General features: G+C 48.6%; 1 protein-coding gene across 1 annotated transcript in view; it reads right to left on the bottom strand.

The window, feature by feature from the left end:
* Positions 1 to 438: 438 nt before the first annotated feature.
* Positions 439 to 21,289, bottom strand: part of COASY (Coenzyme A synthase) — a 634,994-nt gene continuing 614,143 nt past the window's right edge. The window contains exon 10 of the mRNA XM_082272521.1: positions 439 to 784. Within this exon, the coding sequence (XP_082128647.1) occupies positions 710 to 784 (75 nt within the window). The 3' untranslated portion in view covers positions 439 to 709. The remainder of the gene's footprint in view (positions 785 to 21,289) is intronic.

Below are 21,289 nucleotides of genomic sequence, written 5' to 3'. Positions count from 1 at the left end.
ATCTGTCTGTGTATAGGTATGCTTTAGGTAGATAGTTCAAGTTCAGTGATTAAGGGAAACCTATCTTCACACCCATTGTAAAAAACATATGCAGATTCAAATTTAGATTCAGCAAATATTTTATTCAGCAGGCAGATGCATAAGACATGTACAGCGTTTTTTTTTTTTTTTTTATAGCTGCACTTATTTATTTTCCATTTACCAACAATTTAACTTATAGTTCAACAATCAGTAATTCAATTGAATTCTCCAATTTATAAAAAAAAACACACACCTGTTAAATCCTTTTAGGAACAAAATAAAGAGCAAAATATAAATAGGGTGGCAACAAGGACCAAGCATGTGCAAATTTCTACTTAATTTTATTAAAAATTACATTTAGAATCTGGCTGCTTTGGACAATAGCCATACTTTTCAAAGTTTCATAAATTGGTTCCATTGTTTGTTTTTTTTTGTTTTTTATCCCATATACTGCTGAAGGCATCAAAAAACATTCATGCATTCAGTAATGAAAATTTACTGACTGATCAAAGTTACGAAAAGGCAAGAAACGAAGTGTTTCATAGTACGTTTGTCACATCAATCTGTAAATGTGGTCAGACCATAAAACATTTTGAGATTCATAAAAAACAAAAATAAAACCACACAGACAGAGGAAGGTGAGGAGTTTAAAATGTAAATATTCTAAAACAAGGCATCTATGATCCTCTTAACGTAAAACGAGGCTTGCATTGGAGGCATTATAGTGGATCCTTAGCTGCAGAAGATCCCATGCTTTCTGAACCTGCAGAACAGAAATCAACAAACACTTAAGTTGAAAAGTAAGCAGAACATTCTGGTAAGATCCCAAAGAGCTAGGCACAGATTTTCAATTCAAGAAACAAACATCTATATTATGTAAATAGGTTGAGGTGCACAACCTCACAGGGCAACAATACTACAACAGTCCTATTACTGTATATGACATGGCAGAAGAAAAAAACACCATATTACACATTACACCATTAGTATATTATATATATATATATATATATATATATGTTCAAATTTCAAATGGATTTATTTGGTAAATTTAAAATTAAAGTTGTTTATAAAGAAAAAATACTTGAAACTTGCATTGTTTAATGTTTTTGTGGGCATAAGGAATGTACAGTATCTCACAAAAGTGAGTAAACCCCTCCCATTTTTTAAACTATTTTATTATACCTCTTCATGTGAAAACACTGAAGAAATGACACTTTGCTACAATGTAGTGAGGGTACAGCTTGTCGAACAGTGTAAATTTGCTGTCCTCTCAAAATAACTCAACACACAGCCATTAATGTCTAAACCACTGGCAACAAAAGTGAGTACACCCCTAAATAAAAATGTATAAATTGGGCCCAAAGTGTCAATATTTTGTGTGGTCACCATTATTTTCCAGCACTGCCTTAACCCTCTTGGGCATGGAGTTCACCAGAGCTTCACAGGTTGCCACTGGAGTCCTCTTCCACTCCTCCATGACAACATAACGGAGCTGGTGGATGTTAGAGACCTTGCGCTACTCCACCTTCCGTTTGAGGATGCCCCACAGATGCTCAATAGGGTTTAAGTCTGGAGACATGCTTGGCCAGTCCATCACCTTCACCATTAGCTTCTTTAGCAAGGCAGTGGTCATCTTGGAGGTGTGTTTGGGGTCATTATCATGTTGGAATACTGCCCTATGGCCCAGTCTCCAGAGGGAGGGGATCATGTTCTGCTTCAGTATGTCACAGTACATGTTGGCATTCATGGTCCCCTCAATGAACTGTAGCTCCCCAGTGTCGGCAGCACTCATGCAGGCCCAGACCATGACACTCCCACCACCATGCTTGACTGTAAGACACACTTGTCTGTACTCCTCACCTGGTTGCCACCACACACGCTTGACACCATCTGAACTATAAAAGTTGATTTTGGTATCATCAGACCACAGGACATGGTTCCAGTAATCCATGTCCTTAATCTGCTTGTCTTTAGCAAACTGTTTGCAGGCTTTCTTGTGCATCATCTTTAGAAGAGGCTTCCTTCTGGGATAGAAACAAGTATATACTGCGCTAGATCAAAGAAAAATAGTGGTTTAATATTACCAGCTGCTAGCATAGGAAAGTTGTTGTACCTCAACCCAGTAGAATGAAAACAAGAGTATGCAGCGCTTGGTGGAAAACACTAGAAAATGTGAGCAATCTATAATAGATGCATATTGTCACAATATAACAATGTACATTTTTAATGGGGTGACTGGCGATCTCTAACCACGCCCCCTGATGATGTCATACTCTGACGAAACCGGTAGGGGACCGGTGATGGTCTGCTTTATGCACACCCTATAGTGTCCTGTCACTTCACGCAGGAGACTGGGCTGCAGCTACCGCACATTTCATCTGGAGATCCCCGCAAGACCATACCTTGATGCCCATTTGTCGTGATTCACATGTGAGTGTTAAATCTACTTCTTATTAAAGTAATATCTTGAACGTATTACACCATGTGAGGTCTCTTTTTCCTACATGTGACATGACTATATGTTCCCACGAGAGGATATTGTTTGATGGTACTAAGGCAGTTCTTTGCTGGAGGTGATCCTTTACATGTACAGGAATTGAGGAGTGCTGTGGAGAGTGAGGAGCCCTTGTTGTAAGCTCTATATGATCTCTGTCATGGGGATCATACAAGTCTGGTAAGAGGCTACTACTTTGGGTGTTTTGGTGAAGGTCACATCTATTCAACACATCACCTGAGCTTCCTGTTGGACGTTGTTTCCTCTTCACGGACTCTTCCTTCTGGGATGCCAGCCATGCAGACCAATTAGATGCAGTGTGCGGCGTATGGTCTGAGCACCTTCAGGCTGACCCCCCACCCCTTCAACCTCTGCAGCAATGCTGGCAGGAATAATATGTCTATTTCCCAAAGACAACCTCTGGATATGACGCTGAGCATATGCATTCAATTTCTTTAGTCGACCATGACGAGGCCTGTTCTGAGTGGAACCTGTCCTGCTAAAAACGCTGCATGGTCTTGGCCACCGTGCTGCAGCTCAGTTTCAGGGTCTTGGCAATCTTCTTATAGCCTAGGCCATCTTCATGTAGAGCAGCAATTCTTATTTTTAGATTCTCAGAGAGTTCTTTGCCATGAGGTGCCATGTTGAACTTCCAGTGACCAGTATGAGAGAGTGAGAGCGATAACACCAAATTTAACACACCTGCTTCCCATTCACACCTGAGACCTTGTAACACTAACGAGTCACATGACACGGGGAGAGAAAATGGCTAATTGGACCCAATTTGGAAATTTTTATTTAGGGGTGTACTCACTTTTGTTGCCAGCGGTTTACACATTAATGGCTGTGTGTGTCGAGTTATTTTGAATTTACACTTCTATACAAGCTGTACACTCACTACTTTACATTATAGTAAAGTGTCATTTCTTCAGTGTTGTCACATGAAAAGATATATTAAAATATTTACAAAAATGTGAGGGGTGTACTCACTTTTGTGAGATACTGTATATTTAGCCCTTATGTAAGGAGATTAAAGGTTTTAGTGTACATTTGAGTGTGTAAATTTGAGTGTTATACAGGCAGGACAGGTAAGAAAATGCTAAGCATTCTGTTATGCATTGAGGTCATTTACATAAATAATTTTAGATCTATAGGGATGGAACAAAAAAAAAAAAACACAACTTAAGGGTTAAGTCAGGGCTTGACAAATTTGCTTGAAATCTAGGAGCCTGCTAAAAAAGTTAGGAGCCAGTTTTTTTCGCGCTTTCTGAATGGATGGCTTCTGTCGGACCGGCTGCCATACACACGGGCCCAATGGTGGCCAGTTTTTAATGAACTGGCTAATGTTGCCCGGCATTCGACCCGTGTGTATTTTGTTTACTTCTTCTGAGTGATATTAACCACCTCAATACAGAGCACTTAAACCCCCTTCCTTCCCAGACCAATTTTCAGCTTTTAGCGCTGTTGCAATTTGAATGACAATTGCGCGGTCATGCAACACTGTACCTAAACCAAATTTGTGTCATTTTTTCCCCACAAATAGAGCTTTCTTTTGGTGGTATTTGATCACCGTCAGGTTTTTTCTTTTTTGGTGCACAAATAAAAAAAGACTGAAAAGTTTTAAAAAAAAAAAAAAGTTTTGTTTAGGTTATAAAATTTTGTAAATAGATATGTTTTTTCCTGCACTGATGAGCACTGATGATGCCGCACTGACAGGCACTGATGAGGAGACACTGATGGGGTGGCACTGATGGGGTGGCACTGATAGGTAGCACTGATATGCAGCACTGATGGGCACTGATATGTGGCACTGATAGATAGCACTGATATGCAGCATTGGTGGGCACTGATAGGCAGCGCTGATGGGCACTGATAGGCAGCACTGATGGGCACTGATAGGCACTGATGGGTGGCACTGATCGGCACTGATAGGCAGCACTGATGGGCAATAATGGGCACTGGTGGGCGGCACTGATAGATGGCAATAACGGCACTGGTGGGCAGCACTGATAGATGGCATTGGTGGGCAACACTGATAGGGAGGGCACTGGGGGGCTCTCTGAGCCCTGCTTGCCATCCCTGGTGGCCATAGTGGGCATCCCTGGTGGTCATGGGTGGGCATCCCTGGTGGATTAGTGGCACCCATCCCCCCCCCCCCCAGGGCTGCACTGGTAAAGCTGTATGTGATTTCTTTGATATTCAATAAAAATATTTTGGATGAAAAAATGTTCTGATTACCAGCACAGACCCCCCCTGTGATCAGTGAGTAATTAGAAATACTCACTGATCACCCCCGCAGCAGCACCGATCATCCCTCTTCTCCTCACTAACAGGATCTGTCAGGAGAAGAGATCGAAGCCGTTACAACGGCTCTATTTACATTACATGACAGCTGTGATTGTACACAGCCGTCATGTGATCAGGAGGGCCAATCACAGGGCCCTCCTGCCGAATGATGTTGCTCTGTGTCCCAGGGACACAGGCACATCGAGATCGCACCGCTGCGCGTGCACGCAGCGGCGCGATCTCTCTCCTTCTCAAGGACGTTCCGGAACGTCCATTCAGAAGGACGAGACTCCCGCCCGGCCGTATATGTACTATGGCCCGGGTGGGAGGTAGTTAAAGGAACACACCAACAACCATGATCACTTCAGTGATTTGAAGTGGTGATGGTGGTAGGAGTCAGAAACACTGCACATGCTGGGATTTTTACAATTATGTAATGGGGGCTAGTTGCACCGCTAGCACATGTGACTTATTACTGGTGTGTACTGCCCACTGGTACTGTTAGTGGGTACTGCTGGTGGTTACTGCTGGCTGGTACTGCTAGTGGGTATTACTGGTAGTTACTGTTGGATTGTACTGCTGTGGGTACGGCTGGCTGGTAATGCTGGTGGGTACTTCTGGCTGGTAGTGCTGTGGGTCCTGCTGGCTGGTACTGCTGTGGGTACTGCTGGTGGGAAATGTCAGTGTCAGAAGAAATATAACCCAACTCAAATGAGGGATGGGTGCTGGGTCCGTCAAGGAACATCAGACAAAAGAATGTTACGGAAAAACAAAAATCCAATTTTCTCATTTGTTTATTGACGGACACAGCCCCAGATCTTCCTAAACGATGGGACATCGATAAGCAGTGTCAACATGAGGGGTAGGAAAAAAATCACAGCAGAAATAAACCTTATTCCCAAAGGCTAAACTTAGGCAACCAGGGGCTCAACCAGGAAAAACTGGAGCTCACCTGAAAAAAATACACTCTCAAAGAGGACTCTCAAACAGCAGCCTGCAAAACCTTGCGTCCAAAAGCAGAATCTACAGATGCCAACCCATCCACTTTGTAAAATTTTGTGAAAGTGTGTACAGACAACCAGATGGCCACCTTGCAAACCTGCGTCACTGACGCCTGATGACGGAAGGCCCAAGAGGCACTAAGCACACTCTTTGAATACGCTTTAACAGGGAAAGGAGGGGGGCGTGGCTTCTGCATGGCGGCGAGCAGACGTGCTTGATCTGAGCTCCGGCGGCATCTCTGCAAGATAACCCCTGGCAATGCCTTCTAAAGCCCCAAACCTCAGATCTATGTCGGGCAAACGGTCCGGGAAGGGTTCGTCCTCCAAACAATCCAGCTCCGGGTCCATTAAAAAGTTCCTGTACGCGGGAAGCTCGAGTGCTCACGCACGAGGGAGCAGGGCCGCAGCCTCCGAGTAGGGTAAGGCGTCCTCCGCACACTCCGCTTCGCCGCGGGAACACTCACCTGCCTCCTCCTTCTTCTCCAACACGGTGGACGAGCCTCACTCCCCCGACGCCTCTGGTATGTCCTCCCTGCTGCATGGCCTGAAACAGGAGATCGGGGGCATGTTCCGTAACCTAGAACGCTCCCTCAAGAAGGACATTGCAGCGGTCCGTTCGGACATGTCTCACCTTCTCACCAGAGTAGAGGACACGGAGCGTCGGCAGGATGCCCAGGAAGGCTCCATCAAGGAACTTCAAGATAAAGTTACACAACTGGCGATCGCCCATCGAGCTGCTCTGTACAAGATGGAAGACCTTGAGAACCGCAATAGGCGGAATAACATCCGCATCCGCGGGCTTCCCGAGGCTACGAGGGATGAGGACCTCGAGGCCTCGGTGAGGGGCATCTTTAACTCGGTTCTGGGTAGGCCTCCTACTGACCCACTGCGCTTTGATCGTACCCACAGAACCCTCAGACCCCGCAACCTATCTACTGACCTACCCAGGGATGTCCTCTGCCGCCTCCATTACTACGAGGACAAGAATGCCATCATGTCCAAGCTGCGGAGTACGCAGGTCATAGACTTTGACGGGGCTTCTCTAAATCTGTTCCCTGACCTATCCAAGGAAACTCTTGAACGCAGGCGAGCTCTGAAACCCCTGTTGGAGCAACTCAAGACAGATGGAGCCACTTATCGCTGGGGATTCCCTGCCTGCCTCATTGCCACCAAAAACGGGCGTTCCTCCACCCTGCGCTTTCCAGAGGATCTCCCGGCTTTCCTTAAGGATATGGGCCTCCCTCCAGTCGACTTGCCAGGCTGGCACGATTGCATCCCTGTGTTTTCTTGTAAAGTGGACACATCCTGGCGCAAGACACCATCCAAGAAGATGCGCACCTCGGCTCCTACATCTGCCCGCAAGTCGGGCTCCATTGCCGTGCACCCTCATCCTCCTGAGTGATTCCGGGTTGCTTTTGTATCTGCTGCACTCGATGTGATATCTGCTCTTCTTTTTGGGGTTTTTTGTTCTTTTGAGGGTTTGGGCTCCTTTGCAACAGCACCAGACTGTTCTCCTACCTGAAACGTTGTTGTTTTTTATGTACCTTTTTCATTTTTGTTTTTTTTTTTTTACCGCTTGCCTTTTTGATTCGGTGCTATCCCCTTTTGCCAGGGGGAGGTTTCTTTGACTTTCCATTTGAGTTTATTGTTTTTATTGCCTCGACTTGTCGGGATGCTGCCTCCAGCTCCCTTCTATGTGGGTCTGCGGGATGTTTTTCCACCCGCTTGCCATGTTCCCCTTTCTCCTCCAGGGTATGGGGGCGCCGGGGGTCGGGTCCTTGTCGCGCGGGGGGGTTCCCTCTCGCGCGGCGTCCCGGCTCTCGTTGCCCTCTTCCCCTCTGGGACCACTGCAACTTGCTGCGTGACTGTAATGTATGTCCCATCGGACATTTGTTTGGTGATTTCTCTCTGTTTCTTCTTCTTTTTTCCCTATTCTCACCCTGTGCTTTTTCTTTCTTCTCCCCTCCCTTTCCTGTTTCCCCTGCTCTTTTCTTTCCCCTTTGTAGACCCGGGCATACGTTTAGCATGTGTGGGGCGTTCACTGATACTCCATGGAGACAATAAAAGTCTTATCGTACAACGTTAGAGGCCTGAACACTGCTCTCAAACGACACCAATTGTATCGGGAGCTTCAGCGTGAACGTTGCTCGGTCGCTTTTCTGCAAGAGACCTATCTCTCTCACTCCACGCATGTGAAGCTGTTCTCCACGAGCTACCCTAATTGGTTCTATAGCCTCTCGCCTTCTAATAAGACTAAAGGGGTCGCCATTGGGTTCCATAAGGACACCCCCTTTCGACTGGATAAAATGTTTGCTGATGCTGATGGTCGTTTTCTTTTTTTGAGGGGGTCCATAGGTAACACCCGTTGCACACTCGCCAATATATATGCCCCTAACCAGGCTCAACCCGCTTTCCAATGTAAAACTTTGTCAGAGCTGGCGGACTTCGCTGAAGGCCTGCTTATAGTTGCTGGCGACTTCAACATGGTTTTGGATCCTCTCCTTGACACCTCTAAGGGTAGGTCTAACATTCCTTTCAAGCAGATAGCCCGTCTTAAAAAGCGATTGCTCACGCTCCAATTGATTGATGTCTGGCGCATCTTAAATCCTAAGGTCGCTGATTTCTCTCATTTTTCTAAAGCACATGACTGTTATTCTAGGATAGACAACATATTCATAGACCATTATCATTTGCCCTTTTTGAAGTCTGCATCTATTGGCTGCTTCACCTTGTCAGATCATGCGCCAGTTATGGCCACTCTGCTCCTTCCGTCTTTGCCCACCCGCTCCACTAATTGGAAGCTTAATGACTCACTTCTTGCTAATCCCACAGATGTGGCCTATTTATCGTCCGCTTTGTCGCAGTATTTCAGCGACAATACTTGTGATGATGCTCCCCCCTCTTTGATATGGGAGGCGCACAAGGCCACCATGAGAGGCAAACTGATTGAGCTGGGGACGCGGAGGAAGAGGGAGCAGGGTCAATTGATTGCGGAGCAGCTCGCAAGGGTCGCAGACTTGGAAAAGTCTCACAAGCTGTCCCTACATGTTTCCCATTTGCAGGTTCTGACTGAGGCTAGGGAGACTTTACGTTCCTTGCTTGATAAGGCCACTAAACGCCAGTTTCACTTAATTGCTCATAAGCGGTATGAGTGGGGCGACAAGCCTGGTAGGCTCCTTGCCAGGTCACTTCGTGAGCAGAAAGCGGCTGCCTTTATACAGAAAGTGAGGCCTCCCAACGGCCCTATGGTACACTCAACCCCTGCTATTGCTCAGGCTTTCAGGGATTTTTACAGCAAGCTCTACCATGTTGAGGGCGACCTTAGCCATCTTCCCCCTTCTGAGAAGCGGAAGCGAATCTGGGCGTACCTAAAACGGGCTAATCTCCCGAAACTGTCTAAACGTTCTTTGAAAAACTTGGAGGCCAATTTCTCAGTAGAAGAATTCCAACTTGCTTTGAAATCTACACCGGTGGGTAAGGCACCGGGCCCGGATAGGTTCACAGTGGCGTACTATAAAAAGTTTGCAGATGTGTTGCTGCCCCATCTCACTTTGTATGCCAACTCGATTTCCAAATCTGTAGGCTTCCGCCCAGAGTCGCTCTCTGCTCACATCTCTGTTCTACCCAAGCCTGGCAAGGACCCAACAGACTGCGGTAGTTACCGCCCCATTTCCCTTTTGAACGTAGACCTTAAGTTGTACTCCAAAGTGCTTGCTAATAGGCTTTTGCCACTCATCCCCTCGTGGATCTCTGCAGACCAAACGGGGTTTATCCCCGGGAGAGAGGCTCGGGATAATTCACTCCGCGCCCTCTCCCTACTTCACTATGTTCGCAGTCAATCCCAGCCCACCCTGTTCTTATCCACGGATGCTGAAAAAGCGTTTGACCGGGTGGACTGGGATTGTTTGTTGACCACGCTGCGCTTTTTTGGCCTAGGCCCACGGGCCCTACACCGTATTGCGGCATTGTATGCCCAGCCGACAGCTCAGGTTCGTGTCAATGGTCTGTTGAGTACCCCTTTTCCACTACATAATGGCACTAGGCAGGGGTGCCCGTTGTTTCCCCTGCTCTTTGCTATATCCCTTGAACCCTTCTAGTCCACTGTTAGGCAATCAAATGATATCCTTGGTGTCAAGGTTGGACAGACGGTGCACAAATACGCCGCCTACGCGGACGATATCCTTTTTTTCGTCCAGCAACCGCGTGTTTCGTTGCCGATTCTGTTGCGGGCCTTCGCCGATTTCCGCCAGCTCTCCAATTTTAAAATTAATATGTCCAAATCCGAAATTCTGAATATAAATCTCCCACGTACTTTGGTTGACTCCCTTTCGCCGCACTTTCCTTTCCAGTGGTGCCCGGTTAAACTGAAATATCTCGGCATTTAACCTCTCATTTAAATTCCCTATTTCAACATAATTACATTCCCTTGCTGAACGAACGATATTAAATCCGATCTGAGGAGATGGTCCTCCCTACATCATTCTTGGCTGGGGCGGATCAATATCGTGAAAATGAATGTGCTACCCCGAATTCTCTTCTTCTTCCAAATGTTGCCGCTGGGTGTGCCTGTGGGCCTCTTCACGTTACTACAGTCTCTCATTATGAAATATGTCTGGCAGGGTAGGCGTCCCGGGATTGCTGGGGCGACGCTATATCGCCCAAAGCGTTCTGGGGGGCTTGCACTCCCTAGCATACGTGACTATTTCCGGGCGGTCTCGCTCACCCGCGTGTCCGATTGGAGGTATTCACTTCATTCCAAACTGTGGGTTCAGTTAGAGTATGATATGTGTGATGCTAACCTTTCTGTAACTCCCTGGATCCCTAGGTCTACCCGTGCCCTCTCTCCCACCGCTTCCCCATTAACTTTAGCCACTTTGTCAATATGGGACAGCCTCCATAGGAAGTTCTCCTGGGCCCACAATTCCCCCCTCATGCCACTCTTGGATCATGCCTACTTTACCCCTGGTCTCCTAGATGCTGGTTTTAAAAGATGGTCCCCGCAGGCTCCGTTATTGCTCCATCATGTGCTTCACTCCAATACTTTGAAACCCTTGCACCAGATCCTGGGCCATAGAAACGCTACGCATATGGACAGGTGGAGACATAGACAATTGGGTACATTCCTTAATTCCCTGCCACGCCCCTTGAGGGACTCCACTGACCTTATCCCTATTGAGGCCATCCTTCACTCCCGGGACGCCCCTCTCCACTCAATGTCCCAGTTCTACCAGGCCCTCCTATCCCTGCAATGCCCTCACTATCCAGATTTCGTCCATCAGTGGGAACGGGACCTTGACTACCAGATATCAGACGCTAAGAAAGACAAGGTACTTGCCTTAACTCATATCTCCTCTATCTCGTCCAAAGTGGCTGAATCCAATTATAAGTTGCTCGCTAGGTGGTACTACACCCCCAGGAAACTGCATCGTATTTCTCTGGCCATCTCCCCATTATGTTGGAGGAGCTGCGGAGAAGTTGCTTCACATGCGCACATCTGGTGGTACTGCCCTGCTATCCGGCCTTATTGGTTGGAAATACTACAACTAATTCAGGATATTACGGAGGTAAAACTTCAGGTTGACCCATGGGTGGTCTTGTTACATGGCACTACCTTGCCTCTTTCCAAATATAAGCGTTCAGTCATACCCCACATGCTAAATGCTGCTAAAGCCCTGATCCTTGTTCACTGGAGCTCTTCCACCATCCCCACCATGCGGCAATGGTTGTTAAAGGTGGAAGCAACGTGTCAGCTAGAGGAACTCACCTTTATTTCTCGGGATAAATTGACCGCTTCCAATCGACCTGGTACTCCTGGTCGACTTTCAAAACCACCCCGACCTATGTTTCTCTAATCACTGATGTCGCTTCTGATGCCGCTACACCCGATTAATGTGTACATGTACTTGTTGTAACTCTGACAGCCCGAGGTCTACCCATCCTGCCCTCTCCCCCCCCTTTTTTTTCTTTTTCTTTTCTCTTCTTTTTCCCTCCTTTTTTCTTTTCTCTGTCTTTCCTCCGACATGGCTTTAGTTTTCATACTCGTGTTATTAATGGAATGATTACCTGTCTTGAACCAACGCTCTGCAGGCTGTGATTTATGCATTTATGTTCTACTGCATTTCTCGAATGATGCATGACAAATGCTGACCCTTTGTATTGTGTTGTGTTGCCTTTATAGTTTCTATTCGACATGCTGTGTCGGACTGTGTTGTACCTATTTGTTACTTTTTTCAATAAAAATATATTAAACAAAAAACAGGGAAAGGAGGATCCTGGCCCTTAATGGAATATGCCTGCACCACTGTCTGCTTGATCCATCTAGAAAAGGTCACGGCATTTCCAAAACGACTCAGTCACCGCCAGGTAAACCCTGATTGCCTGAACCACATGCAGAGAATGCAGGGCAATCTCCTTAGGGTGCTTAGGACACAAGGAAGGCAACACAATGTCTTAATTTAAGTGGAAACCAGAGACGATCTTAGGAAAGAACGACTGGCGGGGACGAAGCACCACTTTATCTCTGTGAACCACCAAATAAGGTGAACAATAAGACAACGCAGCCAACTTAGACACCCTGCATGCAGAAGTAATAGCCACCAGAAAGGCTACCTTCTGGGACAAAGTCACAGATAAACTTCAACCCCTGGACCATTCGGTCTGCCAGCTTCACAAGGTTAGGGGGGATCTGTTCCTCTTCCAGATCCTGGCGCAAAAGCTTTTCCCATTTCGTTAAGGTCTGGGATACCAGAGTTATGGTAAACACCGGTCGAAGGATCGAACCGGCCATGGTAAATAGGTGTCGGACCAGAGTTTCAGCTCTCCTGTCAAAAGAGTCTTTAAAAGCCGGAGAGTCCTCCGCCGGGAGAAGGGTAGCTTTATTTAACCTGGACACCCGACAGTCCACCCCAGGTGGCACTGTTAGCTTTTTTAACAGGGACTACTCAAAAGGATACCTTCTAGCGAAACGCTTAGGCACCCCGAGAGTGCGATTAGGGAAACCCCACTGACTTGCGAAAATTTTGTCAAAATAGGCGGGAAAAGGGGTCAAGACCTTTGTCGCTTTTAAGGATCTGTGGGTACCAAAATGCACTGGCGTCTCTGGCGCATCAGCAGTTGTGTCCTCCAGTTTTAAAGTTTCCCGCACTGATACAATTAGTGCATCCACTAGCACCTTTTCATGTGTGGCCACAGTGGAATTTGAGTCATCCTCACTGTCCGAGCACTCAGGGTGTGTGGACGCAGACCCAGTAGGGAGACTCACGTCCGCAGCGGCCAAGTCCACCTCAGAATTGGAGGAGAAAGAGGATGCAGGTGAAGGCGGGGGATGCTTTTTGCCCGTCCTGTTTTGCAGGATCATATCTACTCTGGACACTAGTGACTCCAGGACCGCCTTCATTGCAGACTGGGACCCAGAGGGTCCCGCAGCCTCTGAGAGGGGATCGGGTGGTGAAACATGCTCCAGGGACTCCATGGATTAACTCGGGGACCATACCAACAGAAAGACAAACACTGCTAAAATACCCCCCACTGCTGCACAAGCGGCACCATAAGTCCCAGCACACCCAGCCGCTACTATAGCAGAGAGAGGGAGAGCCGTTTTGAATCAAAAGGGACTCACCACCACCAACTCAGGTACAGAGCAGAGCACCAATACTGCATGCCATGCGGCGATCAAAGAGAAATAGGAAGTTCGGGAGTTAACACTAAAGGCCCACCGCCGAATCATCGTCCATTAGACTCCAAAAACATGGCCACTGCCTTATTCAATGGGAAACTACAAGAAAATGGCTGGCGGACTACACAAACATGGCCACCGATATATGCAGCAGCCATCCACAAGAAAATGGCAGTTCCATGGACCCCCAGGAACAATTATACAGTAAGGAGGGGCCCTGGCAGGAGCCCCCACCAGGACCATCCCCCCCAAAAAAATGTGTGTTTGGCAGACAGCGGCACCCCCCCCCAGCTCCCATCGCCCGCTCAACACTCCCAAATTTAATTACAGATATGGCCTTCCCTGGGGGTGAATGCCATTTGGGAAGGAGGAGAACCCACGTCCACCCCAAAAGGCCACCAGGGGAGAAGGGGGACACTACTTACGATACTATGGGACCAGGTGGGCATCACTCCAGGCAGACCACCACACCATCGGAATGGGGGTGCTGTGGGCCAGAGGCATGCTGCAACTTAGGCCATGACCAGGTGGTGTGCGTCCTCGCGAGACGTTTAAGTCGCCGACCAGCCCCCGAACAGTAGGGCTATGTCACGGCCGACCTAGTTCAGAGCTGAGGCCCGCACACGCTCGCTGGCCGGACTGGGAGACCATAAGGATCTAGGATATCCAGACAGACGCCCAGTCCAGCAGTTAACTTTAGTTCCCACAGGAACAGAAAATAATAAAAAGAAGAAAAAATTCCATTTAAAAAGGATACAATGCTAGGATCAGAGATCCAAAACTGAGTGCCTATAGCAGGAAGTGGGAATATATCCCCTGGGACTGCCCCATAGGCGTGGTAAAGATTTTTCCTGCCTAGTGTCCTACTGTAGGGGGCAGTATAACCCAGCGGTCAAGAGGATCTGGAGCTGTGTCCGTCAGTAAACGAAAGAGAAAATATTGTTTTTTTTTTTTTTTTTCAAAATTGTCAGTTTTTTTTTTTGTTTATAGTGCAAAAAACAAAACAAAAAAACAAAAAACAACAAAAAAAATGCAGGGGTGATCAATTACAACTAAAATAAAGATCTATTTGTGGGGGAAAAAAAAGGTTCGCTATCCCTTCAAATAACAAACATCCAATATAGTGCATCAAATATACATATAGTAAATAATTCCTATAAAACAAAAAACTCCTAAATACAAAACCCCAAAAAATAATGAATTAAGCTCAAATTCACCATAAAGGACATACACAACTAAAAAAGTGCATCAATTATAAATGTGCAGTAATAAATAATTCCTTAAAAAAAAAAAAAAAAAAAAACTGGATTTTTGACTTACCGTAAAATCCTTTTCTCTTAAGTTCATTGACGGACGCAGTTCTCTCTGATTCATATCAGTAGGGTAATACTGCCCCTACAGGAGTAGGACACTAGGCAGAAAAAAGTTCTGGCTACGCCTATGGGCAGTCCGGGAGGGTACACCCTCTCTCTTCCTGCATAGGATGCCAGTTTTGTATCAAAGCAGTGTCAGAAAATGAACACCAACCCAACTCAAAATAGAAGGGAGGGTACTGTGTCCATCAATGAACTTAAGAGAAAAGGCTTTTACAGTAAGTCAAAAATCCAGTTTTCTCTATCGTTCATTGACATATGCAGTTCTCTGATTCATATTAGTAGGGACGTCCCAAAGCAGTGCCATAAAATGAGGTGTAGGAACAGCAGGAAAGAACAAGTCCCCAAGGCCAAACAGAGCCGACCAGGCAACATAGGACTCATCAGAACAAAAGTTGAGGCCCACCTGAAAACAAACAGTAAACACCCTCAAGGAAGGCCAAAAGCCCTCCAAACAACAGCTAGCAAAAAACCTTGCGGCCGGAAAGAGGCATCTGCAGACGCCAGCACATCCACCTTATAAAAACGTGGGAAAGGTGTGAACAGACTACCAGGTAGCCGTCTTGCAACCTGGAGCACAGATGCCTACAAGGTGTAAAGCCCAGGAAGCACTAGGCGCCCGTGTAGAACGCGCCGAAATAGGGAAAGGTAGGACCTGACCCTTAAATGAATAAACCTGCACCACCGTCCGTCCGATCCATCCGGGAATAGATGCAGCAGACCCAGGCAGTCCCGTTCAGGGGCCATCTGTAAGTACAGAGAGCGAGCCTGACTCACGAAAGGACTCAGTAGTCGCCAAGTACACCTTGAGTGCCCGCACTCTAAACAGAGTGAGCAATGCACATTCCTTAGGATGTGAGGAAACAAGATGGGAATACAGTGTCCCCATGCAAGTGAACACCAGAAACCACCTTTGGAGGGAAGGACGGATCCGGACAAAGTACCACTTGGCCCCATGATCAACATATAGGGAGAAGGACAGGACTATGTCGCCAGCGCCGACACCTGCACGCAGAGTGACAGCAACCAAGAAGGTCACCTTCTGTAATAAGGTAGGCAGGGGATACCCTTTGAATACCCGCAAATAGAGGGTCTAAAAGAACCGACTGCACCAAATCAAGGTCCCCAGTGGGTGACGGTGGTCGCACCCCCTGGAAGAAGTCATGCACCAGGGCAAAACCGAAACCTGACCCTTGACAGTAGTCAAGGCCAACTTGTGATCAACTCCCCATTGAAGGAAGCCAAGATCCGGGCCACCCAGCCACCCTTACTGAGTAAGAGCGAGGGGGAGCCCACGCAATATACGACATGTCTCGTATGATGAACAAAAATCACCCTAGAAGTCGTGTCCCACGCTTCAAGTAGAGTGGGAATCACTAAGGCAGCCAAACCCCTGTTCTTCAGCACCTGGAATTCAACAGCCAAGTTGGCAAAGTCAGCGACCGCAAATTCGGATGGGAGATGGGCCCTGGAGACGATAACTCCTCCCTGAGAGGAATTCTCCAAGGAGCGTCTGCGGCCAACCTGACCAGGCCGGCGTACCAAGCTCGGCGAGGCCTGTCTGGAGCCATGAGAAAGACCAGAAACCCTTCTGCCTCGATCCTGCGAAAAATTATTGGCAGCAACTTGGGAGGAGGAAAGGCAGACCGCAGCTGATACTGACCTTGGCCCATCCGTGAGCACGCACACATGACCATGCCAGCAGCAGCCGTGCGGAGATGACCATGCTAAACTCCACGGCATTATTTAAGTTGAACCTAGCGAATGATCTTGCCCATGACAGAACCCATGGTGCCACCATTGCACCCGCCAGAGGGTCCGGGGAGCGTGCCACAAACCGCAGCACTATCCAGTAGATGTGATGCCAATGGGTCCACGTCTGGAGTGCCCCCAACGAAGGCATAACTGCAGAACCACCTCCGAATGAAGGGACCATTCCCCTGCATCCAAGGCCTGTCGACTGAGGCAATCCACCCGCCGAGGTTTCCACGCATGAAAAGGGAACAGCGGAAGAGCTGGAACAAGGTGCACTGCCCAACAAAGAATTGACACATCCAAGGCCGCAAGGACCAGGCGTAGTTGACTGAACGTGCACCTGCAGGTGCCCGATCCAGTGAACCAGGCAAAGTCGGATCGCTCTAAGCCCCAGGACATTGATCGGTAACCTGGATCCTCCAGGGACCATACTCCCGAAGCAGAGAACCTGCCGAGGACTCCTTCCCACCCAGACAGGCTTGCATCCACGGTGATAAGTGTTCAGGAAAAAGGGGAGGAAAGATTCCAGCTCAAGACTCCCTGGCTAGCCAGCTCAGCAAGACTTCTTTCAACAGCCACGCCGTCAAAGCCAGCGACTGTAAAGCAGGATGGTAGATCGGCCCTTGAGACAGAATATCGTCTCTTAGCCGTAGCTGCCAGGGAGGCTCGACGACCAGTTGCATGATGTCCCCATACCAAGACCGACGTGGCCAGTCTGGGGCCACCAGAAACACCAACCTCGGTTCCGAGACCAACCTGTGAAGGAATCTGGACAACTGAATTGGGGGAAAGGCATAAATCAGCCTATACTGATGCCAAGGCACCACCAACGCATCAGAGGCGACCGCTGGAGGGTCGCGCGTCCATGCCACGAACCTTCCTAAGTTGTTGTTGAGATGAGACGCGAACAGATCCACATCCGGGGATCCACACCTCGCACACAGCATCTGATACACCTCCGGATGGAGGGACCATTCCCCTTTGGTCCAGGGTCTGGTGACTCAGAAAAGTCCGCCTGCCAGTTCTCCACACCTGGAATATGAACTGCCGAAATTGCCCAGACCTGCGTCTCGGCCCAGAAAAGAATCTCGGCCACTTCCTTGACCGCCCGGACACTCCTGGTGCCCCCTTGGTGATTGATGTAAGCCACCGCAGCTGCGTTGACCTTCCGGCACTGGGCAGCCCCGAAGTCGATCCGACCAACGGAGCAAACAGAGCCTGATTGCCCTCAGTTCCAAGACATTTATTGGCATGGAGGATTCCCTGAACAAGTGCCCTGGGCAGACAATTTGCCCAGAACTCCACCCCAGCCCGATAGGCTGGTGTCCGTGGTGACCACAGTCCATAGCAACGGACGAAAGGATTTGCCTTCCCTCAGAGCCAAAGACTGGAACCACCACAGGAGATCGGATCTGACATGGGGCTCAAAGAAATCCTCCTTTCCAAAGACTGAGGATGTCTGTCCCACCGAACCAGAATCTCCGCTTGAAGAGATCTTGTGTGAAACTGTGTAAATGGGATCGCCTTGAAAGCCGACATCATCAAGCCCAGGGACCGCATGCACGTCCGAAGTGAGAACTCGTTGTCCCTGTGGGACCTGACCTCGTCCTGCAGGATCCGGAGCTTGTCCTCCGGAAGAAAGACCTTCGCCTAGGCGGAGTCCAGAATGATCCCCAGGTAAGGGAGGCAAACAGAAGGGGACAAAGTCGACTTCTGAAAATTGATGGTCCACCCGAACTCCTGGAGCGTCTGAACCATGACTGCCAGATCGCGCAACAGAGTGGCACTGGAGCTCGACCTTAATAGGAGATCGTCCAGGTAACCGAGGATGGCAATCCCCTGTACCCATAACAAGGCTAGAAAAGGAGCCAACACTTTGGTAAAAACCCTTGGAGCCGAAGCGAGGCCAAAAGGCAACGCCACAAACTGATAGTGCTCCTCCGCTATTGCGAATCGGAGGTACCTCTGATGACCCTCATACAAAGGGATGTGTAGAAACGCATCCTTGAGGTCGATGGAAGCCAGGAAATCCCCTGGACTCAGGGATGCCACCACCGACCGGAGGGACTCCATTCGGAACTTCTGAACCTGCACAAAGCGGTTTAGAAACTTTAAGTCCAGAATCGGACGCATCTTGCCCTCCTTTCTGGGCACGGTGAACAGTAAAAACCCCCAAAACCTGTCCTGCTGTGAAACCGGGACAACCACCCCTTGGGCAAGGAGATCCTGGATTGCCCGATGGAGATCTTGGAAACAATCGGGGGTTAAATAAAGACTTGAGGGAAAGAATCTGTCTGCGGGGCGAGATCAAAAACTCGATCTTGTACCCTGAACCGAATGAATTCTTGAACCCACCTGCCCTGAACCCTGGACAGCCAAGGCTCGGGAAAACAATGCAGACCTCCCCCCACCCCTGAAACGGGTGAGGGCGCCCCTTCAGGACAAGCGGATTGAGCCACTGTGCCAGTGTGGGCGGCTTTTGACTTGCCCGCTAAAGGCGTCTTCTGGCCACTAGGGGCCTTAAAGGACTTACCTTTTTCTTGTGCCTTGAAGGCATGAAAGAACCCCTGGTTAGGTTTAAAGGAGGGACCCCATCTGCCGTGGAATGATTTTTCCCCGGCCACCTGTGCCCCCAGTGAGCCCCTTGACCAGTTCATCCAGACAGCAGTCCATCCAGAGTCCCCAAAAAGATGACCCCCCGCATAAGGGATGTCAGACACTGTCTTTTTGGAAGACTGGTCGGCCGACCGGCTTTTTAACCAAACGATGCGACAAATCGCAACTGCGACTGCTGAAAGTCGTGCAACTAAAGGAGTCTCATCTAAGGCCGCGTCACACAGGTACAGAACGGCCTGGCCCATTTGATCCACCATCTCCAGAGCAGCAGGAGAGGTGGAGTCAGCAATTAGAGTGCGCTTAAGCGCCTTGGCTCACTCCACAACAGCCTGAGAGACCATAACCGAAGCAAACACGGGTTTCTCCACGGGCATTAAAGTGGCGTTATTTAATCTGGACACAGTGGGGTCCACTTCAGGAGCGGCCGTCCAGCGAGAATCCACCGGATCCGCAAAGGGATAACGGTACTGAAATCTCTTTGGCACCACAAAATTATGTTTAATACGGCGCCATAGTTCATTCACGGTTTCGTGAAACTCTGCGGGACAAGGAAAAACCTTACCCGATTTATGGGCTTTGCGGGTCCCAAAGGAAGACCGCTTACCCGACAGGTGGGGCTCATCATCCAATTGTAAAGTTTCTTTAACAGAGCTAATAAGCGCGGTCCCGTGCTGATACGGAGGAGGAATCCTTCTCCTCCACATCCGACTGAGAGGACTGAGACCCCTCAGGGGGTACGCTGTCCGTGGCAATCAAATCTGGATCTGGATCAGAAGACTGAGAGGGCATAGGCCTTTTCTTAGAACCCCGGTCAGACATCAACAAATCCACTTTTGACTGAAGGTGAAGAAAGAGGAAGTGACCTCACACCTCTAGAGGCAGAAACAGCCCTGAGCCACAAAGAAATGGTTGCCAATACAAGTCTATGGTAAAAGCTGTGGGAAACTGGCCGCTGTCCCCATAAGGACATTTTGCCCACACTAAAGATGGCGGCTGCGCGGTTTTGCGCCGATTGCGGCCCCCACACACCACGTACTGTTCCCCAAATAGTTGCACAAGCACCTCAGTGACATAGGAGACCCCTGCAACCCCCCATACAGCGGTGGAACTGCCACAGCGCCCCCGCAGGGACCGGGAAGGGACACACAGGGACCGCACCTACAGACATGAGGGGGACATCACAGAACCCATACCGAACTGCCACCCCCATAAAACAGAGAGCCCACATACACACCCCGACAGACAATGCCAGAGACAGAGGGGTAGCATGGTACTCACCGGTCCAGCAAAAACGTGGGTACTGCTCTGTGACAGGAAGCCTCCCACCCTGAGTGGGGGTGCCGTCAGCCGAAGGGGACGCTAGCAACACGCGGGCGTACCGCAGTTGAGACATTCCGGCGAAGATAGCAACTTCACAGGCTCGACCCTGAGGTCAGGGACATAGTCGTTTGCGAGGCCTGGGCGTACCAATAACCTGCTAACGCTCAATGGCAGGCTGGGATTCCGTAAGGCTCTAGAATAACCAGTGCGATTCTCAGCTCCGCAAACGCTGTAGTCTGCCGAAGTTTACTAACTAAGCGCAAGAACAAATAAAAAGCTATCTTTTAAAAGAAAAAATACTTTTCTAGAGAGAAAACAGAAAAAGAAGAAAAAAGCTGAGACCGCAGTCCCAGCCAGGGAAATACCAGCCTATTCCTAAGCTAGGCAGCAGCAAACTGAATTGGGAATGCAGCTAGCTGGGGGTATTGACCAGAGGGACAGCCCAGCCCCCTGTAGGTGTGTCTATGCAAAGTTTTTTTGTGATTATTCTAACAAAATCTTCTGCCTAGCTTACTCCTTTGGAGAAGGCCAATACCCAGACGTGCAGATTGTATGTGTGGGCGGCGACTGTCAGAGGACGTAAGAGAAACCATGTTTCTTATTTAGTCTATGTGTAAGGGCATCAAATATACATACTATACAGTCTACAAACTATGTTATATACAGTATATTTGAAAATTGATCAATCCTGATGTACTGACTGCCTATCATTTCATAAAGGCCTTAACCACTTGCCCACAGCCGC

Source organism: Pelophylax lessonae, assembly GCF_965119305.1.
Source record: "Pelophylax lessonae genome assembly, chromosome: 11".
Classification (NCBI taxonomy): Eukaryota; Metazoa; Chordata; class Amphibia; order Anura; family Ranidae; genus Pelophylax; species Pelophylax lessonae.
This window is presented reverse-complemented; position numbering and strand designations above follow the sequence as displayed.